The sequence below is a fragment of the Seriola lalandi genome, unplaced genomic scaffold (genome assembly GCF_002814215.2).
Source record: "Seriola lalandi dorsalis isolate HSWRI2012SDOR001 ecotype SW California unplaced genomic scaffold, Sedor1 jcf7180002054641, whole genome shotgun sequence".
NCBI lineage: Eukaryota > Metazoa > Chordata > Actinopteri > Carangiformes > Carangidae > Seriola > Seriola lalandi.
This window is the reverse complement of record NW_019525194.1, coordinates 1-25,732: the sequence shown is the minus strand read 5'-3', so window position 1 is coordinate 25,732 and position 25,732 is coordinate 1. Positions and strand designations below refer to the sequence as shown.

Below are 25,732 nucleotides of genomic sequence, written 5' to 3'. Positions count from 1 at the left end.
GTAAATGACAGTAAAACAATAAGCTGGTGACAAGGGGGATGTGTGGAGCCACAGGTATCCCGCGGTGCTACATCCAGTCCAAATGCATTTATGTGGCTGAAAACTACGTGTTTGAAAGATGTGAAGAAAAGAACCTCATATACAGTGCAGTGGCAGGCAGGACCCTCTCAAAAATAATGTTTTTATTTATCAGCTTACGTCATATAAAGTGCAGAAAAAAACTCAAATCAAATCAATGTTTGGTGTGAGCAGCATTTTCCTTTAAAAGACCAATCCTCCCATCTCTCGAGGGAACCTGGCAGGTATATTGTTCCAAGCAGCTTGGAGAACCTGCCACAGTTCTTCTGTGTTTCTTTGTGTGACCTGAGACTGACTCCCTGTGGGGGTCAGACCATCTGCTGCAGGACTCCTTGTTCTCCTTGTCACTGAAGATGTTTGGGGTCATCCTCATGCTGAATAATGAATTTGAGGCCATTAAGACCCCCCCACACACACACACTTCAAATTGTTTTTATAAATTTCTGAAGTTATAACACTCCCTACATTTGAGCTCATGAACTCATGAAATTTTGTTTTGTCAGTACTGTAATCTGGTTGGTGCAATATCTATGTGGGTGGGCAGTAAAAATAGAGCGTTACATCACCTCGATTCCAAGCAGCACACCGTCCGTCCACCAGCCACAGGCTGATGTTGTTGGCCGTTGGCCCCATCTCTGACAACAGTACAACAGTGCTGAGTGTACGGGACGGCCTGCTGCTGTGTGAGTTTCCACAGTTTGGTCATTTGGTATCACCCCAACTGAACGCATTAAAAGAGCTACAGCTAATGACGCCCTGGATTCTTAAAGGCCGGTGGAGGAGCGCTGAGTGTGCAGGAGCCAATGATGACTCGACAGAAAGCTAACCTGAACTGAAGGCCAAGGCCCCGGGAAAAATGGGGGTCTAAAATTTTAGGTCTTGTTTAAATATTTATGGTAAAAATGCTTCCTTTTCTTACCTGATTTTCTTGTCTGTCATGACATTACTTTGTGGTGTCCAGTGGGAGGGATGTAAGGTCAGGGGCACACGTCGGCCATCAGTCCTGTCAATCACTATCAGTCATTGTCAACGTCATGATGATGGATAACAGCGGAGTGAAAAAAGGAAAAAGAGGAACATGAACCTTCAAAGACTTCCTAAGTAGAAGGGATATTTTAAGTACCGACAGGTGAAGTCCAGGCTGGTCCAGCTAGCATGGCAGAAGCACACTCAACCACCTTCAGCTAGATGACCTTGGATGACTGCTATTTAACAGATCACTGCCCACGGACACTGTGTTATCAGAGGTATGCCACAACAAGGATGCAGATTTCTAAGCAATCTGAAAGAATCTGAAAACAGCAGCTTTTTTTCCAAAGCTCACTTTCAAAGAAGGCTCCCAAATGGTGAGTATGTGATGCAGGAGTGGCTGCTGTATCCCTCTTCTACCGGGTCTATCTTCTGCTTTTCCTGCCGCCTTTTTGGTAATGGGTAGTCTTCTTTTGAAACCAGCTACAGCTGCTGGAAGCGTGTCAAAGAACGATTAGCTGAACACGAAAACAGTGATGGCCACAGAGTGACCATGGGGGTTCTTAGGTCCTTCTCCCCCCATTGCTCAGTTCTAGGAAGCTCTAGAAGAGTCCTGGTTGCTCCAGACTTCTTCATGTCAGAATGACGGAGGCCGCTGTTCTTCTTGGGAACCTTCAACGCAATCCTGTCTCTGCAGCAGTTCCTTCCTCCCCAAGTCTTGCTTTTTGCTCTGATATGCATTGTCAGCTGTGAGACATTATAGACAGGTGCATGTCTTTCCAAACCAGGTCCAACCAGCTGACTTTACCACAGGTGCACTCCAGTCAAGGTGTAGAAACATCTCACAGATGATCAAAAGAAATGGGAGAACCTGAGCTGGATTTAAAGTGTCATAGCAAAGAGTCTGAACACCTTTGCCAACGTGATATTTCAATTTCTCCTTTTCAATAAACAAACATAATAAAATGTGGGTCTGAATACTTTCTGAATCCACTGTATATTTTTCAGGCCTACATGTAGAAAACAGACCGATAAAATCCTGCACCACTTACAGACATCAACTTCATCGATCACTCTGAGCACAGACACGACTGAAAGAAGCTGCTCACTAATTCATCTGCGCTGTTTGTGTTGACAGGACATCAGCCAGACGTCTGCAGACATCTCTTAACTAGCTATTCAGCAGAGACAGTAAAAATCAAACCCACGCACTGTTCAGTCGACTTCCACGGCTTCACATCTCGTAGCCAGAGATATTATCTCTTCAACAAACACAAGCCGAGAGCTGGGAGCAGTGTGCAGTCGTTCTTCAGTCGATCCCTCTCATAGATGCAGACTCTAGATTGGCTACAAGTCAGCAAACCATCCTGAGTCACGACAGTCCCGAAAGACTGGCAGGTTCACACAGACTGCAACTGTTCACATCACAACTTATAAGAGGGTCATGACTCAAGGCGCCTCTTATCGGCTACGTTATTTTTTCACTTATTAATCTATTAAAACACATTGTAATAACTTAACAATTTCTGTAAAGTAGACATTTTCCTCATGATGCAGCCCTGAACTGAACCACTCACTGCCTACACGAAACAATCAGCGCAGACGTACATGTTTACTAAAAAAAAAAAGGCACAAAGATCATTCTTGGCTTTTTAAGAGCTGATATCAGATCAGTCATATAAAAATCACGATTCAGCTGTTGCTTTTTATACAAATATGTTTAATCTTCTCATGCCTCATGCTGCATTTTCATTACAGTTTGTGTTTCCTTACCCAAAAAGGGAGGAAATTAAAATTTCAGTTTGACTTAAAACACGTGGATCACGTTGGGTCTCTAGGAGAAAAACCTGATCAGATATGATGCCTGACCGCAGCATTACAACATACATTTATGACCCTCCATCAAAAGCCTGTAAAACATCATAGAGACCTTGTAAAACAGGCTGAAATTTTATTTCATGTAACACGTGTTATGAACTATTAAGAGGCATTAATCCAAGATACTGGACAACTGCAATGCAACATCAAAGTGCGATCTATCCACAGAGGGATGATGCAGCTGTGCTGGGGTCTCTCACTGATATGGATGGGCGTCCACTAGACAGCAGCACCTTGGGATGCTCTGTGTTATCCAGGGTTGCGCGATATAAATCCCGCTGTCTATGGAATGCAGGGGAATCTTCAGACAGTCAGCAAAGTAATGAAATAAGTCTTCCTTTTGAATACAAATTGCTGTTGATATGGGCAAAGACCTTCCCACAATAATTATCAATGTTTGTGTGAAAAGCCAGCTGCGTCTCGGCGGCCGACAGCCACATTAAATCACGTCGTCTGATTAAAGCTGGAATGCTTCTTATCAGACGAGCCACTCTCGAGGGGCTGACATCTCTGGCCGTCTGAACTTGTTGCTCGACGTTACTCGAAAAAAAATAAATAAAAGCTCAGAATCTGACTCTGGGTCTTGTTAATTACCTTCACATTCCACCAAATGGCAGTCTGGTTTGATGTGCTCCACCTTGGCACTGGGATGGAAACCTGACTCACATTCTTGCCATGACAGAAAAGCCCATCAAGGCCTCGGGTCTGATGTAGTCTGAGAGAATGCATCAAGTGCCTCGGGAATGCATTGCCTCGCCTGCTTCCAAGGTTCGCCTCGGGGCCATTGCTCCCCCCACCTTTACCTGGCCATGCTCCAGGCAACAGTAAACCCCCCCCCAAACCACTTCAAAGCCCAAAGACCTGGATACAAATGTATTTAAAGGTCTGGCAAAATCTTCGAGCTTAAAGTGGCAAGAGTGAGGTGGGGCAATGAGGGGCAACGAGACAAAGACTCCTCCAGGATTCTTTCATTGCTCGTTGTTAGATTTATAAGTGACAGGTAAATTGGGGGGGGGGGGCAGATTGAAAGGGTTAGCTAATGAGGTCCACATGGTTTTTGGTGGATGAGCTAAGCGTGCCATGTTTGTGAATCAAAGGCAGCAGGCTGGCACAAGATAAAGAGCCGTTGGCCCTCTCTCCCTCTTCGCTTTTATTTCTCCCCCTCTGCCTTCAGACCAGCGATGGATTGTGTTTTCGGCAGCTGTAAACCCTGGAATGCCTACGCTCTCGTCATGTTGCTCGCTCATCTAATCTGTACGCTATTTTCTGTTTCTAATCAGCTCGTTTCATTTAAGGCCGACTGTAAACCACAAGCAGGCCGGTGTATCAGAGCCAGCAGCTCTCTGTAGGTCATTATGTTCCTCTGGTGGCGAGGATAAGAAATCGGAGCAGGCTGGATTTTCTTTATCCAGCATTTGGTCTGTGGCCACATGAACAGGCCGTGGTTCAGCTATGAAGGAGCCACATAACAATAGTCCCCTGAGTGAGGTATTAGATGTAGATACACGCTCAGTGCTGACAGCTGCCGAAGGGGAGAGCTGGCCTTGAATTTAGAGAAAGTTTTACGAGGATCAAGGCTGGTGATCGCTATGAAGCAATTATTGTAGAGGCCAGGGGCCGTACCCACAAACATCCCACATATGGATTCAAAAAGATGGGACGGGAACGGCTGCTACTCATTGTGAATGAGACCTGTGCCCCCCCGCACACCGTGATTCAACAGTTCAAGTGCCCAGCTACACAACAGGGGGGAAGTTGAGAAGGTTTCAACTTAATGCATCACAATCTTCCTGGAAGCGGAAGCACACTGCTGTTTACTACTCCACTCCACGACACAAAAGAACTTTAACCTTAAACAAAATGGCTTCCCGACACTGACATTGCTGGAGCGTCTGGTGCCGGCAGATACGTCAGAAAACAACTGTCCGGTTTGTAAATGACACGCTCAACGTAACACACCCGGGCCAGACACCGCAAACGACCTTGTATCTGTATGTGTGAAGGCATCAGTGGGCTAAAAGTAGCTCCTAACTGGCGGCGTAATCCGAGACTAATCGAAAGGGTCTGTGGTTCGATTCCCGGCTCCCCAAGTCCGCATATGGAAGTGTCCTCGACCAAGATACTGAAGCCCCAAGTCGCCCTCGATGTATCATTGGTGTCTGAATGTGCATGTATGGAAGAAAAGTGCTGTGTGAACGTGGCTTCCAATATAAAGCTCTTTTAGTGGTTGAAAAGAGTAGAAAAGCGTTTTTATAAGCACAGTCAATATAAGAGAAATTCACAAAGCCATTTAGCGTTAAGCATGTAAATTACACATATTAACTACTACTACTTAGAATACTCAGAAGTTTGATCTACTTGCAGTAGAATATTTTTTACTGCTGATTAACTCTGTATCTGGCGTGAAGTGTTGAGCTGCAGAGAAGATGTTGGATGGAACTACAGAAACAGTGATGTTACAGAGTGGAGCTACTTCACTCACAGATGATCTTTGGCTGAGTACGAACACCGACCGTAATCAAACAACAAACAAGTTTAAATGCGTTCTGTCATCAAGTTACTCATCAGATTACTATTAATTAGCGACAGCTGATATGAGCTGTCGCTGCCAACGTTTGTCATTTCAACTGGTAAAAGCAGCTGCTAAAGATGAGAAGCTGCTACCTGAATGTTTCGTACACCGGTCTTCGATAACGAGAAAAGATTAAATAATTGATTTATCAGTGCAGGATCATGTAGCAAATCAGTGTTTAATACCAAACTGAGTGTCAGAACTCAAAAGTGTGAACACTTGAATTTACAGCTGCACTGTAGAGCCTGGCTGTTGTAAAGTAGAGCAGTGGTGGAACACTGGACAGAACACAGTAGATAAGCAGTACTCTTACTTATCTTAATTACAAGATAATGTGTAAGACAGATTGTTACATCAACTACTTTCTGTTTTCCTGTAAACATGTGCATACTTCCACACGTTTGTTAAGTGTGTCTTTATGACAGCATATATTCATGAGTAAATGAGCAACAGTCAAAGTTTAAATTGAAAAAAACAAACAAACATAAAAACAAACAAACATTATTTAGTAGGCCAATTATGTATCATGAGTCTACAACTCAGTTAATCTGCTTTATCAGGACTGTGTATGGGCGGGTTCACCAGATTTGATTGACAGTGCTAGTAACATACGCAAATATCCTCGCAGTTGTCATCACATTATGATTCAAATGTTGCTGAAGGAAATGTTTTCAAAGTGAGGTCAACCCACTTTAAACCAGTGTGAAAAGCAAAAGGTAAAAATCTCTCATGTGTTAACTCTGGTACAAAACTGTGATTTAACAATCTGATTGAAAAAAATGTCTATGTCTTGTGCATGTACATTTTCTTTACTTCAGTAATAATAAACCATTCCCACAAATTTCTCCTTTTGTATAACCCATAATAACTACAACTTATAATACAACCTAAATAAGCAGCTGAGTGGTGGAGGCCGTGACCCTTTGACAACCTTGATTTTACATCTATTTGTAAAGAGAGGTCTAGTGGGCAAATGAACTTTGACCCTATCATTTTCTACCTGGTCAGTAAAGCACTGCCAGCTGCTGTAAAACATATACTTGCAGTTTATCTGTTGCTAAACTAGTTAGCCACAAAGCTAGCTAATGCCATGGCCTGTACCTGTAATTATAAGATAATATCAGTGAAAGACAGCTAATGAGCTGTTAATTGTATATCATTATACTCATGAAATAATGGTAAATAACAGACAATAGACTCTCATGCCAGGACAGTTTCAGTGTGTGCTTGTCTCAAAGTTTAAAGCAGACACACGGTGCAGTTTCAGAATGAATTAGCTAATGTCTGGCCATTACAATTCAACACAGCTGTTCACAACTGGCAATATTAGAAGGATTATTAGACCAGAGGTAAAACAATAGAAATAAACATGCCCACTGAGACAAGTAAATGACAGTGAAAGCTGATTCAGACCCTCCCATGAGCTCAACAATAACTGACTACACTGTGCAAAGTTCTTTGTTTATGTTATGTAGTTGTGTTAAAAAAAAAATAATATCAGCAGAAATATTGTTAACCTTAAAAATCCAATACAGGTACTAAAAGACCTATCTGCCATCTGCTTCTGTTGTTTTCTGTGAGTTAAGTGTTGTTATTGTGGATCGTCAATGAGTTTTGCTGTAAGATTTATTTTCTTATGAGCAATAAAAACTACACATTTTGACCCAATAAATGGAAAAAACAGAATTGCGGCCAACTGCAAAAGTGAAGGAAAAAAAGGTTTTTATACCACAGAATTGAAGAATTTTTCCTAAATACCCTAAAAAAGAATGAACTAAATTGCTTAAAATTTTGGTTGTGATTTAGTAAAATATGTCCCTAATGTAAACAATCAGACATTTATCCTCCAGTCTGGGTGGTTTATCTGAGTCACAGTGGCTGTGGTCCAGTGAGGAGCTGCCCTTTCATCACTGTGACGGTGAACAGCGACACCGTTTCCTGGACATTTGTTGAAAACTCTGGGGTTTGAGATTTAAAGCCAAAAGACATTGTTATGATGGGAAGCAGCGCTGAAGTGTGTTTGCACGAGAGGACAGAAGTCAGCCAGAAGCCAAGTCGCAGAAATGTGCAGACCATAAATGTATATATCATGCACGTACTGTACTGTATATCACAGATGAAGTAAATAAGGCAGGTATCTACATTTCTTGCTGCTGGGAACTGTGTGTCTCGACAGTGGACCCCCTGGTACATTTTTTTTTTTTTAACTTCCCTCTGCTGTAGGTTGTTTTGATTAGTGATAAACGAGCCAAACTGTATGCATGTGTCCTGCAGGTGGTCTTATATAATATGAACATGGCAATATGAACAGGCCTGCTGCACTCACCAGACTGAAGTCCCATTGTGGTCCTGGGGTGAGGAAGGTGAAGGAGCTTCCTCTTCGCAGGGACCTGTGGGAGCAGAGGGAGGGAGGGTCAGACTTCCAACAAAACTACAGTACATCAAAAATCACCTTCTACAGCACAGAGCCTGTTTATCATGGCCTCTCACTGAGGCCTCAATGTCATCTCAAGATCATCCCACACTGTGCTCTGGATAAGCATGACTCAAAACCAATTATGAGAATATTTATGAAGCATCAGATAGATTTAAACCACCAGTGGACTCCACCCTGACCTACAGTCCCAGCCAAACAGTGACTTAGTGAGTTCAAAGCTTTCATGAGGTGAACTGTGACTCAGTGAGTGGTGATGTCCTGAGAAAACATTCACCTCCCGTTACCTACCACAGCCTCAGCATGGTGGAGCTGCAGCGCTGTCCTCCGGTCCAGACCAGGGCTGACAGATCAGGATCCACCCAGTCAGAGTGAAAAGGGCAACATGACTCCCAGTCTACTTCCTCTAAGAAGCCGCATCAGCCACTAAGCTGTCCTGAGCCCGGAGACCCCTGTGACATTTGAAGGAGGAGTCATTTATCCAACACCTTCCTCCCTCCCAGAGATTTGGAGGGTGCCCAAATGTCTTTTTGGCGGGATACTCTGAAAGGGGAGAGGTTTGCCTTTTTTGGGACTCGGCGGTGGGATCGTCCGGACTGAACACTCCCCCCAAAAACCAGCCACGCATACGGTAAATCCCTCTCATGTCAAACAACTTATCTTCAATCCGTGTGATTATTAAAGTATTACAACAAGGTTAGGCCGGATAAGGCCACACTGAAGACCGTTACACAACACATGGCGCTCAGTAAATGGATGGTTACACAGCGAGAAAAAAAACATCAAAGCAGGGCCTAAATCTGTCCTGTACCAACAATAAATTGGATTTTTATTGAAGCACTATTTCACACAGATGAAATACTTTCAATGAGAAGCGTGCCTCAGAGCGCCATACATGGCAAAGTGACTGCAACTTATGAAACTAAGTAAGAGAAGGCGGAGGTTTTCTTGATAAAGACATTAAGGCCTTTAGTAGGAGGAATTTTAATGCCACTTGAAAAAAGAAAAATTAGGAAAAAACTATTTAAAAAAAAAAAAAAAGGTTCCATGATCCCATATTTGAACTCATAAGAAAATGAAAACAAAAGATGAAATGTTAAGACACTGTGGAGTATGTTTAAAGGAACGACCACGCAATAACGGCTCATCATGAAACACAGCGAATCAAACCACCTACATTGCTCAGCTTTCATAACCCAGTGTGGGACTCACACATTATCAGAAATGGTGTCAGAACAGTTTATACTATCCAAGACTTATGTCACGGGGGGCTTTGATGGTGGGACCCTAAAGAGTCATGAGCATCCGGAGAATGTGGAGATGCTCAGAAACACTTGTCCTGTGTGTGTGTGTGTGTGTGTGTGTGTGTGTGTGTGTGTGTGTGTGTGTCCGCCAAGTGCTGCTCGTAAGGCTGAGTCATTCCAGTCATACTGCCGCTCTGCTACTGTTGCTTCAGGCGGCATTTCATCAAATGACACAGCAACTGTCCTGCAGTCAGCACTGCTGGCTGCTGCAGCTCCCTGCACCCGTTCACACCTCCCAAACATGGACTAGTGCTGGGCTACATGTTCATTTATAATCATTCCACATCAGCAGAATGGATAATGTTTTATCTACAGTGGTTGAGTGTCATCATATCAGCTTTGGGTGTTTGTCATCACCAAAAAACAATCCTTAATTAATCTTATATAACTACAAAAAAAAAAAATCTTGATTATTCAATTAATCATTTGGTTCAATTAGAGCCAAATGTCAGCCTCACACCAAACACCTTCTCAAGCAATTTGTCAGACAAATTTCCAATGCAGAATAGAATCATGAGTTTTGCTAAAGTTGTGGCGCGCTCCCGTCATCTCCATCGTTCGGTGTACGGTGACCGTCCCAGCTGTCTTAACTCGGTCTGTTGTCCACTTTGACGTTCCGATAAAATCAAACTGAACTTTGTAACTGGAACTTGTCCACTGTCAGTTAATCAGTCAACTTGATTAATAAACTAATTGCTTTAGCTCAATTGAAAACCCTATTGAGCTGTGTGAAGTCCAGTAACATGACAATGCTCCAAACAGACCTGAGCGCTTCATTTATTCATCACTTTAGTAACAATTACTACCAGCAGTTACTATCAGCACTTTGAACGGACCACTGTTACTGTAGAACAGAAACGTCTGGCAGCACTTAACACAACCCTGCTATCCAGTAGCTGCTGCACAGGAAGTGAGACATTGTGTGGTTCAGTAACAGTAACAGCAGTCTGTGTGGCAGCGTCCGTCTTTTAGCACTAGCTCTTAACACATGACATTTATAGTAACAGTCACACTTCATACTAGAGCCCCACCGATAATGGATTTTTGAGGCCAATGCCGATAACGATATTAGACAGTAAAAAAATTCAGATATCGATATATCGGCCAACATATATATATATGAACACTTGTGAAAAAGAAAAATTGCGTCCAAAATTACATTAGTGCACTGAAACGGTAAACTTCTTTGGGAATTAAATAAAATAACTATAAAAATAAATAACTATAAATAAAAACATAACAACATATATATATATATATATATATATATGTAAAACTTGAATGAAAACAAAGGATGAAATATACATAAAATGCTGTCTATATAACTTGACTTGGCCCGAGAATTTCCACTGCATTCTTGCTTCTTAATAAAAGCATTCATATCAGAGCATTTCAGAGAATATATGCGCAGATACTTATCGGTCAGGCTCTACTTCATAGAGGGGGGAGGCACAATATTGTCTAAATATATGAGTAGGGCATATTTTCAGTCTCTCCAAAAGACATTCGTAGTGCTGCAACTAAGCAGCCAGGTCCTGTGGAGCTCAGTGGGTTAAACTGTGGACTAACACACTAATTAACTAATGTTGGTTTGGACTTCCTGTTGGGACCACCCATGTTGGAACTGTATGCACTGATGCTGCTGTAAGGTGTTTTGGATAAACAGCATGTGCTGTGGAATAACAGCAATAGCTAAAGAGAGAAGGAAAATGAGAAGCTCCCTGGGTGTCCAAGGGGCAAGTTAGGGGTTAAAGGTCACTGCAGGTGTTGTTCAGACTTAACTGTCAAAGTGCTTAATTAATGGGACACTCCTGAACAGGGTAATTTGTTCTGTTGAAGTGTCCTCAGCTCCCCACTTGAAATATCAATGAATAAACTTCTACAGGAGGGAATATACTGTTGATGCTCAGAAGATCACGGATGCACTGAACATAATCAGATGTCAAGATACAACATCGGTTGATCCAAACAAAATCAACTCAACTACTTTTAAAGGTCGATTTATTATAAAAGTTATTTTATAAGCAAAAACATTTGAAGGTTTCAGGATCTCAAATGGGAGAATTTGCTAGATCTAGATCTAGAGCTTTAGATTTATCAATGTGCAAAATAAAAATGTCAAATCATGTCACTGAAAACTAACAAGCATTGGTCCAAGAGGCTGGGCCACACTCACAGTACTTCATGCTGACGATCCAGACATTGGCCGATTTCTCACACTTGACGTAGAAAGACACGCTGGGAATCTTAGTGTTAAACAAAAGCAGTCTCCTGCTCATCGACTTAATATCTCACCGCTTAATCTAAACAACTGTTGTAGAGCAAGTGTCACTGGAGCGGACAAGGATGCTCGTAATAAAAGAGGTTTGAGGAAGTGAGCTCATCATCAAAAGGGCCACCAGTGAGAAATAACCCCCCCCTTCAACAGCTACTGCTCAGGGCTCTTGTTGAAGACACACACAGGCAGTGGCAGACTGTCAAGAGTGAGACAGTGTTAGCAGGTTGGCGTCTTGCTTCAAGAACAAGTAAGACAATGAAATATAACAGAGGAAGACCATAAGAGAACCATGTGATGAAAGACTATGAGGCAGGAATCACAACAGAAAGTTATGATACTGACTAAGGATGGATATTAAGGACCAGTCTGAAATTGTTACTGAGTCCTGATTGGTCAGAATTAAAAATACAGAGAGGCTCATGGGCCGTTAGCTTTGATTGATTCTAATATAGTTGATGAGTATTTCCCTCGCCAACTGACACTTGTTTTTTTTTTTACATCTTAACATCTCTCTACGTGCGTGTATATGGATCCTAACGATGGCACATCCAGCCTTTACGTCTGACGTTTTATTTACATTGAATCCACGCCTGCAGGCTGGAGTGTAATGTTATGGTTGAACTGGATGAGCTACTGGACACCAGTACTCACAACTAGAGTGGGATGAATGATTTTTGGTTGTGGTTGTTATTTTTCCACAGTAGGGAGATGACTTTGGCCCTCAATCCCAATTATCACATCCCTTCCAGAAGCACATGCTCATACCTGCTTGGTATGATGTTGAAATGAAAAACATCTGTATCAAAAGCGCCCTTAACTACTGATGGGTGGAGCAGTATTGCACAGGATCACTATCTCACAGTGACTGTCCACTGTGTCAGTGAAGGTCTGCCTTGACAGGTTGGGTTTGAAAGGAGAAATAGGGAGTGGGGGAGGAGAGAGAGAGAGAGATAGACCATGGACAGCAGTACACACTGTTGATTGTTAATTGTAACAGTGAAAATAAAAACAGTTATACCCATTGGTAATGGTGTTATTGTGTTAATTGTTATAGTGGAAATAATCATACTAATGCGTACAGAAAGTCAAAATGTCTGCTCTGGAAAAGGTCAATGGTGACTAGGGGAATTAATGGATGTGGCTCTAAGAGAAGATTGCTGATTCTACACAGTAATTTATTTTTATCTTTAGCTGTAATGTTGCATTTTAAATCTAAACTGAGATGTAAACATTGATCAGTTTCCTTCTTTTGCTTTTATTTTAACCCTGGAACTGTTTTGCTTTCAGGCAGCTCTGCCTTTTATTTTTTTTTCCAGTTTATGGCTGTTTGACTGACGGGGCGGACATGTTTGTGTTACTGCATATTACAAAGGCTTCGTCTGACCTCTACTTTCCGTGGATTTCTCAGAAACTGAAAGCACCCGATAATGCAGTAAACACATGACCTCATTCTCACATCTACTTTAACTTAAGGTAAAAGACTAAAGGTCCAACACTGGCCTAGTTGTTGGTGAGATCATCCCGTGAGCGTTCAGGTTCAGTGCAGCTGAATGTACGTCAACAGTTTTGTATTCTTTCAAAGAGAGAGAGAGAGAGAAACCAAATCCCTGTTTACTCTGTGTGATTTGCCTGTGGACAGATGAGCAACAACTAAACATGTGACACTCAATTCTTCAAAGAGAATCAGAATACACGGCTGGTTCTATTACCTGCTGTACCCTGCGTGCAATGTACAGAACTATTGTTGCTATCTTAACAAATTATCCGGTAACCAAACATCTCATCAGATGTGGACTTGTCCACTGTGCATGAATCATGAGCATAGTTCCTTAATATTCATGACAAAACAACAACTGCAACTTTTATACTGCACAGAGCTGACGGGGACCAGTATGAAACAAGGTGGATCCTATCACACACCCGCAAACACAAACAAAAACACACACACACACACACACACGATGACATCACAATTTAGCAGTCCAACAAAAAGCTGGTTGCGTGAGCTGTACCCATTTCTAGCTCATTGTATCTACTGTTGTGTTGTCTTGTGTTGTTTGACTATTTGTAGCTTGTTGTTGTCTCCTTTTAAACGGGACATCTGGGTATTTTTTTAGCTAAACGTATTGCACATCACAATCAGTGCATTTCAGTATTTTACTCTACTCTGATATCTGTGGTTTTATGATACTGAAAACTGACTGTTTTAATTACACTGCACACGTGAAGCCAAACTACAGGCAGAGTTTAGCAACAGCTATAAACTCTCTGTGCAACACACCAGATTCATGCTTTGTACCGGAACTGTACTGTTTATGTTCATATGTACATATGTACTGTTTATCTAATAGTGTATAGAAACTTGCATTGCATGCTTTTATATCCAGCAGACCTGATGCCTGTAATTCTCTCCTACTGGTCTACCCAAAAACGTTATAAACCGGGTTCAGCTGATTCAGGATCTGCAGCCCGAGTGCTGACCAGGACCAAAAGGAGACAACAAAGTTTCCATAGTGATTTTAAAATCCTTTTACTTGTTTTTAAAGCACTTCAGGGTCTTGCACCAGCATATAGTATGTTTCACATGCTTACAGCTTACGAACCTGTACGACTTATTTGTTCCAAAGTGCAGGATTCAAACCTTTGGCGAGGCAGCTTTTAGCTTTTATGCTCCGAGCTGATGGAACAGTCTGAGATTTTCTTACGGGTTTTTTTTGTTTGCTAATGTTATTATAGCTTTTTTAATCTATTTTTATCATTATCATTATTATCATTTTATCAAATATCACTTCAGTCTTCTGTGAATCACTTTGAACTGCACTAACCTGTATGAAAAGTGCTATACAAATAAGGTTTGATTGGTTGATAATGATTCTAATGCCATTTAAAGTATTCAGCAATATCCAGTATTGCATGAAAGCACGCACAACAGCACTGTTCACTAGGGGAACCACTGAGATGTCATATTTCCCATAGTTGAGCTGTTTTGAAACCCGATCGCTCCCATGTGTGTAACTTTTTCATGAATACGTGATTGATGTCACCACACATTCCTCGCCACCACAAGCCAGGGGACAAAGGTCGTTTCTCCTCCTCTACCTGCTCTTATGTGTACAGGGAAGTGCACCCCGTGAGTCAGTGGATCAGCATCCCACTTAGCCCTGCCCTTGTTTGTTAAAGCTGGCTAAATGTGAAACTGAACTATCTGCTGACCCCACCTCCACCCACACGTCCTCCTCTGTCTTTTTCTACTGATACTACAGAAGAACGCGCCACTGTAGAAGTCATTCAGATCATCTCATACTACTCTTATGAAGCAATTACATCGCACCAATTCAACTTGGTGTTTTAAATATGTTGCTTTACATGGACAAGAAAACTTACAAAGTTGAGTTCACAAACTCTGAACCAACCTTGTTTATTTCTGCTCGCTCTTGGCAGCGAGACCACTCAGAAATTAAAAAAATCCACTGCCAGTCTAGTTTTTTAATGTCGGTATCTCTTGGGAAATCAAGACTTATTTTCTCTCACTCAACATTTATGTGATTTATGTGTTTTTTTTTCCATAAACCGTTTTATTGCAGTCAAATATTGGGCGGGGGTCAAATATCGGGTGATGTTTTTTCCATGTTTGTCTGCAGAGCCAGCTGGGCACTGGGCAGGACTGGGACACTTTGGCACACAATATGGAAAGCCTTTCAAAAAAAGAGTCCAACATAAATGCTCCCAGTGCTTTATTTTTCCAAAACATACTGATTACTCTGATGTTAGCCACCAGTCTGAGAATCTATGCAAAAAATCTCATTGTGTATAAATGAGCTCCGGGAGACTAAGTCCCGGTCACATGTATGGCCAATACATGAAAGACATAGCCTGGAGAGATAGTGTTTGTGTTGCCTGGATACACTTTGTGATTGAAAGATGATTCAAAAGTTACTGTATGTACAGACGTAGGGTTGGAAGAACAATGCGCACACAAGGCTTACTATTATGAGTACCGCCTTGGGAATTTCAAAAATCTCTCCTCTCCATAAATAGAGATGAGGCAATAATGTGCTTATTGGCTAATATCAGCTTTAACTGTAGAGCTCGTTTTCACACCAGCAGTTGTTGTTAATTATTTTTAGGGCATTTTACTCAAATAGCAGGTTAACATTTTTTCGAGTTTGTCATAAAACAAGACTCACACACCACTTTGTACATTAAAAGAGTTATTGCGTACTCTAATAATTCCTTCTCTCAATATTGGCTGTGAATTGATCCCTTCCAGGAAGTGTTCTCTTTCAAGAGTAACTCCAGTTCAGCTGAAACGAATGAGACTTCAGCAGTTGGCATTAGTTACATCAGATACAGTAGGTATCTTCCACAGTCACAACTCTTTTAGTACAAAGTTTGCACACTGTGTTTTGTCAGACACATATGGGTGAGTATTGTTAGAAGACAGTGTTTTGTTTGTTTCATTTTTTCTTGTTTATTATTTTTCTCTAGTTTTATTATAATTTATTTTTTCTTCTGATGTATAACATTCCTATTTTTGTTACTATTTGCTCAATTTTTTTCTATTGTGATCTGCAATTATTATGAAAGTGACCTGTGCTTCTTGATTGTATTGTAAAGATTGAAATGATGTTGTAATGTTATGATCAGACTAGAAAAACGGAACTTATCCTTTAATATAACTGTCTAACCAGCAACAGACAAAAGTAACTTGGTCTTTATAAAAGACTTATTTACAATGTGGTTTATGAATCTGACATACACATACATTTGTATTAAGACTTAAAAACACAGGTTAACAGCTGATTTGGAAAACAGTGCATCTGAATGATAAAAGACACAGGGCCAAAAGTTTGACACAGTAAAATCAGAACCCCCTCATCATTGTAACAAGGACTGGAAAACACCTCTACTCAAGACTTTACATTTAACATTACAGATTTCAAATTGCTCAAATAAATCATACAAATAAAAGCGGATAAATAACGGCAAATTAAACCCACTGGAAATATAAAAGGGTACAAATGGCAGACTACACTTTCCAACACGGGAGGCCGCACAGTAAGCGTTTGCTGACATCTAGTGGCGTTTTGACGCAACTGAAAATATGTGCACACTTTAAAACAATGTAAAACGCAACAAATATATTTTAAATATTTGGTAGCATGACACGACTAACGCCACTATCTTACTCTGTGCTATTTAAAACTTATAGTTTCGTCGTTTAAAGAGACTACGCCGCTCATTACTGATAAGTTTACAGCAGCAATGTGCCGAGCTAAAGCCCAGCCACATTTAGCTTATCAGTAACTGTTGCTCCGGGCTAATAACCACTAATGGTTTGGCGCCGACGCTTCTGTCGGTATTATTAATTTTGATACTGCAGTTTTTGTGAGTTGGTCGAAGTCTGACTAGAATGTATGGGCTCACCGTCGCAGACTCCTGTTGTTATTCTCGGGGGACGACTCTTCTTCAGCTGAAAACTTCCTCTTCAAGCTCCTGGAGCTCGGTTGTCTCTTTGGTTTCTCCCCGTTGGAGACATGAGCTGGGACCTCATCGGTTTCACCCATTTGAAATGTCACTAACACAGATCGGTGGTAATTACGTGTTACTGAAAGGGTTAAACAAAATAACAACAATAAATCTCACTAATACAACAGAGACTCGTGACTATTTTTGAATATGGCGGAAGTCCAAGTATTGACCAATGAGAGAATAGAGGAACTCGTTTCCGGGATGTCACAATAACTGGGCGGGGCGAGAGTAATTCAAGGGACCGTAGTGTCTGATAAAACGAAAATAATGTTATAATCAAACATATGAGACAAACAAATGAGATAATATAAAAATATGTGAAAAGTTGTGATATCAAAAAAGCCCAATATCTTTAAGAATATCCATGCACTTTAATAGTGGACTACTTTCTTGTTTCATTATGTTTATTTTTATTTTATATTTTTTCTTGTTTATTATAAGTGTATTATTTTTCTCAAGTTTTCTTTTTTTTTCCCTCTGACCTATAATGTTCCTGTTTTTGTTACCGTTTGCTCAGTTGTTTCTATTGTGATCTGCAAATGCCCAAACGTGACTTGTGCCTTTTTTGAATGTATTATAAAGAATCTCATAAAAAGAAAAAAGAAAAAGATGCCGTAATGTTATAATCAGATATCAAAGAACTGGTTATCACACACAGATGCACACACACACAAACATAAAAACAGTAGTTATGGGGCAACTGAAGATGAGAGCATTGTTTATTACATAATCTACCAGACAGAGGACAATTGTTATATATACTTACATACTGTTATATACTGTTGTGGTATACTTTAGCCAACTGAGGTGACAGGTAAGTAGGTCCCTCAAAAATAAGTGCAACACATTAAAGACATACGGTGACTATTCAGTAGTATCAACTTGAACACAATCTGAACAGCCATAACTTATTGCATATAACTTAAAGATATTACCTGTCTTGTTTATAAAGATTAAAGCTGCTGATAAAAATGTATTCAAAAAAATTCGACCAGCACTCAATCTGATGCACACTCCTCACCAGCAACAAACACTGCTGGGGGTTAATGTCACTGTCCCGGCCAGGAGGCTCTGAGCTTGAGGAGAATCTGCACATCACAGGGTGCCAAGCAGTAAACCCCCAACTCATTCAACGCAGACTCGGGTGGAGGGTCCTCTATACCTCCCATATCTCTCGTCTCCTCCTCTGAGTCTTTAAGGAGATCCCTTAGCAGAATAGCAGAGCCCACATTCAGGCACAAGATGATGCACGCCTCCTTAACACTGTGAAGACACAGAGAGACACAGACTAATCATGATGCCGGTAGAACTTGGTCTCTTTATCTTCACTTGTCTTTCTTATAATCCTCATACCATGTTTTGTTTTTAGCTTGGTAATTCATTTTGTGATCATTACTATCGTCATAAACTGTTACACACATGATATATGCACTCTAACCCTAACCAGCAACATCCAGTTGTTGAAACATTTAGTCACATGTATGAGCCTGTGGTAAAAAAGTGTTACACATGTGCATGCACACACACGCATACTTGTTTGGGCGTTTTGAGCCACACACACACACACACACACACACACACACACACACTCACTGCTTAAAGAAGTTCTCAGGTCTTTTGCAGTAGTGACCAAACAGAGGAAACAGGTTTCTGGTCATGTCGAACTGAAGCTGAGCCGCTCCGCCGTCACTGAAGTGATTGGACAGGACCACCTGACAGAGAGAGAGAGACACAAGGAGCTCATTGTAACTGCGCTGATAGGAAATCACATGGATCTGCTGTTTATAGCAAGCATTACAACAGAACAGAAGCGGGGCTTTAGTGGGTATTCATCCCTTACATCCTGGTAGAGGAAGTTGTCAAGTCTCTCTGCCAGGCCCTGCCAGGCCAGCTGGAACAGAGAAAGACTCAGGACCTGATGAAGGTTCAACAGTCTGTCCCTCACACACAGCATCATGGGACATGCTGAACTGGACAGGGACATGGTGGACTGGTCGTGCTGGGATGGTAGAGATAACCACCTAAAGGAAAGCGAATAAGTGAGAGTTAATGTTTATTCTTTGGCCGTCCTGTTCAAATCCTGTTCACTCATGTCTCACCTGTCTTGGCCGTACGGTCTGGCTTTCTCTGTGATTTCTCTCATGGTCCATTCCAGCAGTCTTCCCATCATGTCTCCCTTCAGTCGATCCAGCAGAGCCAGCAGACCTTCAAACAGAGAGCCCTCCAGAGAAGCCAGGCGACCCACCTCCATCACCCCGAGATCTCCCAGCACCGTCTCCTCACCGAGGGAAACGGCCGCCTGCTGCAGCTGCAGGAAGAACTGAGGGGAGAGGAAAGGAGCTGGTAAACACAAACCTCAGTGAGAAGCAAAACCCAGGTCCAAATGTGTCCAAGTTTCTATGCTGTCATCGAATCCTTGCTCAGACTCACACTGGTCTTCACTTCCTGTTTGATCAGGCAGTTTCTGAATCAAATCGTGATTCTAGAAATTTAATTTGAACTAAATTGAAGAACTACTAATTTAATTATAATTGAGAAACCCAACTGAGAACTGGCAAAAAACTGACACAAATGAAATAAATATAAAATGAATTGAATAAACTCCACTCACCACATTGTCTCCCCAGTCTCCCAGAATGGTGGAAATGTAGTTGACAGCATTAAGGATGGCACAATAACGGGCTCCGAGTGGACAGCGAGACTCCTCCTTCATCACCTGGCAAAGAAATACAATTTTTTAGATTTTACTGTGTTTTAAATGTATGTTTTTCGAGTCACAGTGTCTTCTATGTCGCTTCCGTTTTTTTCACCATTATTATGAATTATTATTATTATTTTATCATATCCTTTATTCAACCAAAAAGTCTCATTGAGATGAAAGTCTCTTTCTTTACAGTGACCAGGGCAAGGCAGAAGCATCAACAGTGTAACAACAGTAAACACAAACAACTGAACAAACAAGTGAACACAAATCCGGTTACTGTGCAACACTAAAATGATTTCGGTGCAAATTTAGGAGCAGTTACGTTCACCAACAGTACTGGTTTCTTGATCCTTTCAAACTGACATATATTCCTCCATAGTAATAAACTCAGTCCTTCTGCAGATTACCTGCAGATTATCTGGTTTACAGCTGTTACACCTACACCTCCTTACAACACACAACCTCCTTAGAATTCACAATGTCCCTCTGACATGTCAAAAACAGAGAGCAGCGAAACACTGACTTTCATCCTGGTGCTTTAAAGAAAAGTTTCTCCATGTTCCAACATGTCCAGTATCACCCAGTGAAAGCTTGTGTCTCCCTCCATCATTTCTTTAATGTTTTCCTCATAATCATAAGCCCAACACCTCACGTCTTCTTTTACTGTCCTTCCTTCATTGCTTGACTGTTTTCTCTTTATTAACACCAGCGTGTTTTTGTCATCATTACCTGGGTCAGTCGGATGCGGAAATCATCCACGAGTTCTCTCTGTAGCCCCAGGAACTTCAGTTGTGCTGAAGGACAGGGCAGGCCCCGGTACCGCTCTGAGAACAGCCACATGACAGAAAACACAAACAGAAGAAGAAAAAGAAGAAGAAGACGAAGGAGGAGGAGGAGAAGCAGAAGATGAAGAAGGAGGAGGAGGAGGAGAAGAAGAGGAAGGAGGAGTAAAAGAAGGACAGGTATACCTGATGATGATTCCAGCCTCAACATTACTATATCGTCAGAGAATGGAGATTCATTTTGACTACGGTAACATGAAACTATAATAAATTATATTCTGAACTGAAGGTTTTTCTTTCCATCTGAACCCAGTGGAAAACATTCAGGATGTGGTACAATAGGAGGTGTTTGATGCAAAAAAAAAAAAAAAAGCAAACTGGCAGTGTCTCAATTTTATTGAGTGGAGTGGACTGATAGTCTTTACCAGTGATGACCTGCAGCAGAGTCATGAAGGTCTCAGCACAATCAGGAGCCTTCAGCTCATCCATGTCACTGATGTCTTTGTACTGAGAGCTCCACGCGCCCTCAGCTGACAGCATGGCGTCCATCTTCTCCACTGCCACTGTGTATACAGAGGGACACAGGGTTATAACAACAGCAAACTTACTGCGACCGTGATGATTGTGTGTGTAAGCATGTGACTGAAAACTCAACTGTTGACATGCTGATCTTTTATTTTTGAGTTCTGTGGATATCAACTTGGTAAGTTAGGAAGCTGTAGACGGATCAGCTACAGTTTGTCTTTGACTGTAGAACGTTGTAACTGTGTTAATCCGAACTGATTCAGCAGCACATTTTTACAGCGTTGTCTCCTTGAGTAAGGGTGGAATAGTTTGTATGGTGTAATACAAGTGTGTAAGGAAGAAACACAACTTAATTAATTATCTGAATTATTATAATAACAACACACAGGTGGCTGGCTAAAACCCTGTGTAGGTGATACAACATAAAATGTGGATGGAAACTGATAAAAGTGGTACAAACGATGAAGTGGTGTAGTTGGTGTAGTAAAATTCACTTTGATACAAACATAAATTGTAGTTAACCTCATAACTAGAATTCGGGCCTCGTGGTTGTTTCCTCCACCAACCAGACAAATCGCAAGAAATATGGTCAGAGTCTTTTCTGAGTTACAGTGTTGAATGATAATAATTGTTGTATTGTAAATGTTTATGCAGAGCATTATGATGTCACAGTGAAGGTGACCTTTAAATGTCATCACTTCATAATTTTATCCTATTAGACATCTGTGTTACATTGTGTCATAATTAGTGAATAAATTTGTGAGTTATGGACAAAAATGTGTTTAATGAGGTCACAGTGACCTTTGACCACCAAATTCTAATCAGTTTATCTTTGAGTCCAAGTGAATGTTTGTGCCAAATCTGAAGGGATTGCCTCAAGGTGTTACTGAGGTATCATGTTCACAAGAATGGGACGGACATACAGACAACCCAAAAACAAAAAACCTCTGGCCCTGGCTGTCATCGACGCAGCGGCCTAATAAACTGAAGTAATAATAATGGAATAACTAAATTATGCCTTTGACTAACAATCACACAGAGGAACGAGTGACAGACAGCGCCAGTCCTGGCCTCATACTTGACCACTTACTCTTCCTCTCCACAGTAAGCCACTTCTGGAGCACTGCGTCGTCCAGCAGGAGGTGGAGCAGCCCGGGCAGCACCGCTGGGTAGTTCTGGTTGCTGCGCAGCTCCTTCTCAAACTGCAGCACCTCCTCCATCAAGTGACAGAAGAGCACATCATCATACAGCAGTCTGGAGGCATCGCTGGCCACTTTGTCCTGGACCAGACACAACAGGCCTCGACACAGCTCCACCTGTACACACGCACGCACGCACACGCACACGCACACGCACACGCACACACACACACACACACAGCAACGTCAGCAACACATCTTGGAGTAGTGTTCAAAAGATATTACATCATATGTTGTAATAAACACAATGTCAACAATACAGAGGTTTGGAGTCCTTGATAACCAATCATTGTTTCAGTTGTTTTATATAAATATTACATACATTACAATTCAATTTCAGTTAACGTCTTAAAGCAAGAGTGGGTCGGAACCTAGTATCATTCTGGCCCATCTATGGTCAAATGATTTTATAACTGTGACATCATCTGATAAAATAACCAAACACATAAATAAGATCTGTGATTTCAGCTGTGCCTACTATAACATGACTCAGAGTGAGTGTTTTTTTCTGCTTTTATTACAGTCATAGTGAGAGAGAGAGAGAGAGAGAGAGAGAGAGGATGACACGCAGCAAAGGGCCACATTACTGGGTCACATCATGTTTTGTGAGATCCCTGTGATCTTGATCTTTGACCTTTGACCTTTGACTACCAAGATCTAATCAGTTCAACTTTTGAGTCCAAGTGAATGTTTGTGCCAAATTTGAAGAAATCCCCTAGAGGTGTTACTGAGACATTGTGTTCACAGACGGACGGACGTACAGATGGACGGACAACCCACCTCCGGACCTGGCTGTTGCCTGTGCGGAGGCATTGAAATACCTGTGTGGACCACACTTAACCAGAGAGGATCAAAACAATCAAGTAGTCGTTGTAGAAGAACATACCCTGGCACTGATGGCGGCCCCGGCTCGGTCCAGGATAGGTTGGATCTTTTCCTCCATGAAGGTGGAGCTGTTCCCCATCCACATCAGAACCTGTGTGAGGTACCACTCCGGCTGGAAAAAAAAAAAAAAAAAACACAGACAGAGGATGAGTTGGAGGTTTGAGAGATTTTCTCCTGTGTGGGAACATTCAGCCTCTCACTGATCCACTTGTCTGTGCTTGTAAAATTAAAAAATAGAGAATCATATGCATTTGTGTATAACTTCACTGTGATGTGTGTGTGTGTGTGTGTGTGTGTGTGTGTGTGTGTGTGTGTGTGTGTGTGTGTGTGTGTGTGTAAGACCTTGCTGAGGGAGTTGGTCTGTCGATTCCCGTAGAAGTGGTATCTGAATCTCCTGCTGAGCGGCAGCAGCATGATCTGGATGGGCAGACAGAGGGGAGGAGCCTGAGACGGAGGTGTGGCTGACGACGCAGGCTGGGCAGAGGGTGCACCGTGACCGGAGGCCAAAGCCCTCTGAGATATGAGGTCATCACTGTCAGGGGACGTTAAAGAAACGAGCACATGCAGTGTCCTGGTCTCACACCATCACACAGTGCAGTCAGAAAGTATTCAGACCCCCTCAGGTTTTTCATGTTTTATCGTTATGCTTAAGCTAAAGTAAAAAAATAATTTTCCCTCATCAATCTACACTCAATATTCCACAATGACAAAGTGAAAACTGAATTTTTGTAATTTCTGAAGATTTATTAAAAAAATTAAAACTGAAATATCACATTGACATAAGTATTCAGTCACCAATCTGCAGCAGTTCCTTCCTCCTCATGGTTTCTGCTCTGATCTACATTGTCAGCTGTGAGGCCTTATATAGACAGGGGTGTGTCCAATCAGCTGAGTTTACCACAGGTGGACTCCAACCAAGGTGTAGATGATCAAGAAAAATGGGAGGAACCTGGACTGAATTTAAAGTGTCTGAATACTTATGCCAATGTGTTTTCATTTCTAGTTTTCATAAATTTCTAAAATTCTGTTTTTGCTTTGAACATAACATAATGTGAAAAAAGTGAAGGGGTCTGAATACTTTCTGAAAAGTTTGAATCCTGCTGGGAATCCTGCTGTTTCATGTCACCCTGTCCCCCTCTACTTTACAACTACCGTCATCAATTTGTTAAAAACTACAATAATGATACTCATGCTTTAAAGATTGGAAGATGCCTGTACATAAAAGAGCAATACATACTGTATGTAGTGATTATTTGCAGCTAATCTTCGTTAGAGGTCTACAGAACATAGATGTGAAGAAAGTGAAGGATACGAGGTCTGCAGGGCGAGTAGCTGAGTGACGAGCAGCTCCAGCTGACTGTTGATCTCCTGACCGTTGGCAGTGGGTGTCAGTGACTGAGTTGGAGGGGAGATGATCGGCCAGTGAAGCTGAGTCAAAACTTTCTCAAAATCACTGTGGAAGGAAGAGGAGGACTGAGCTCATATGGTGAACACAGCATAATGATACAGTATTTATAGAGTATATAAAAGAACACTGTGTGGGGGGGACTGGGTGGAGGTTTACCTGGACAGTCGGTCTTTGATAATCTTGTGCCAGAAGTGAAGTGTTTCTCGGAGGAAGTCCTGGAGGTGAGAGCATCCAGATTGGTTGAGTCCAGCATCCAGTGCAGCCATGCTGTCTACTGCCCTGATGGCCTCCCAAACACTGCTGGTCATCAGACACTGCTGGACTGCAGCACTGCAGACACACAACACTTCACACATTACTGCTTCTGTCAGCCCACAGAAGACTGAAGGCAGGAAGAACGCTTTTTAAAGGTCAAACTAAAACTCAGCATGTCTCACTGCCCTTTCTCTCCAGGGTCTTAGAAAAAGTTAGTGTTGAACTGACTGCCCTTCTTAGAGTCATGAATGATCTGCTGGTTGAAAATCTTCACTTTCAGTTCTATTAAATTCAAGTTATCTAACTGTTGGTAAATCTGTTTTATTGGATCATCTCCACCTCTGGGTTGGCATCTCTGGTTCCCTTATAAATTGGTTTTATGCTTATTTACAAGATACATTTCTTAATGTGGGCAGGTCACGGTCATCCTCTGTGAAGATGACCTGTGGAGTCCATCAGGTGTCTGTCCTTGGGCCTCTATTCTTCTCTCTATACATGTTACCACTGGAGCATGTCATCTGGAGACATAATGTCAGCTTTCGTTTCTAACTACTATTGGCCCTGACAAAGTAAATGCTTGTACCTCTCATTTCCAAAAATCTTGGTGTCACCTTTGATAACCTCCTCAGTTTGAACAAGCATGTCAATATAGGACTTAGGGTTTGAATTCACTTTCAACTTTAAGTCACTTCTTAAAACCCATTATTAAACTAAGTCATCATCCTGATACTTATTTTATCAACTATTTCAAACATTTAAGAATATTCTATTACTCTACCTCATTTGTAGTACTTCTGCTCTTTTCTCATCTTTAATGTTGTATAATCTTTAACCTGTTTTTAATTGTTTTCTATTGTTTTTATTTTGTCTTGTAAAGCACTTTGTAGCTATGTATTGAAAGATGCTAAATAAATAAAGCTTATTATTAT

At 41.5% G+C, this 25,732-nt stretch overlaps 2 protein-coding genes across 2 annotated transcripts in view; both read right to left on the bottom strand.

The window, feature by feature from the left end:
- Window positions 1-17,095, bottom strand: part of net1 (neuroepithelial cell transforming 1) — a 34,136-nt gene extending 17,041 nt beyond the window's left edge. Inside the window, 2 exon segments of the mRNA XM_087177736.1 lie at window positions 7,824-7,887; window positions 16,941-17,095. Coding sequence (XP_087033862.1) covers window positions 7,824-7,887; window positions 16,941-17,080 — 204 coding nt within the window. The 5' untranslated portion in view covers window positions 17,081-17,095.
- Window positions 17,096-17,746: 651 nt separating this feature from the next.
- Window positions 17,747-24,875, bottom strand: rint1 (RAD50 interactor 1). Its single transcript, XM_023420409.2, has 12 exons — window positions 24,705-24,875; window positions 24,453-24,593; window positions 23,483-23,672; window positions 23,142-23,252; window positions 22,147-22,372; window positions 20,957-21,094; window positions 20,479-20,573; window positions 19,657-19,761; window positions 19,145-19,365; window positions 18,886-19,066; window positions 18,639-18,757; window positions 17,747-18,308 (listed from the first exon to the last, which is right to left on the bottom strand). Exons 1-12 carry the CDS (start codon window positions 24,854-24,856, stop codon window positions 18,095-18,097), a joined length of 1,893 nt encoding a protein of 630 aa, XP_023276177.2. The 5' UTR covers window positions 24,857-24,875; the 3' UTR covers window positions 17,747-18,094.
- Between the last annotated feature and the right edge of the window lie 857 nt (window positions 24,876-25,732).

Coding starts and splice junctions, on each gene's coding strand:
- rint1 (XM_023420409.2), bottom strand. CDS start 24,856: ATGACCAGCAGTGTTTGGGAGGCCATCAGGGCAGTAGACAGCATGGCT. Junction 21,095..22,146: donor GCTTACTGTGGAGAGGAAGA/GTAAGTGGTCAA, acceptor CTGTATACACAG/TGGCAGTGGAGAAGATGGAC. Junction 19,366..19,656: donor GAGACTGGGGAGACAATGTG/GTGAGTGGAGTT, acceptor CTCTCCCCTCAG/TTCTTCCTGCAGCTGCAGCA.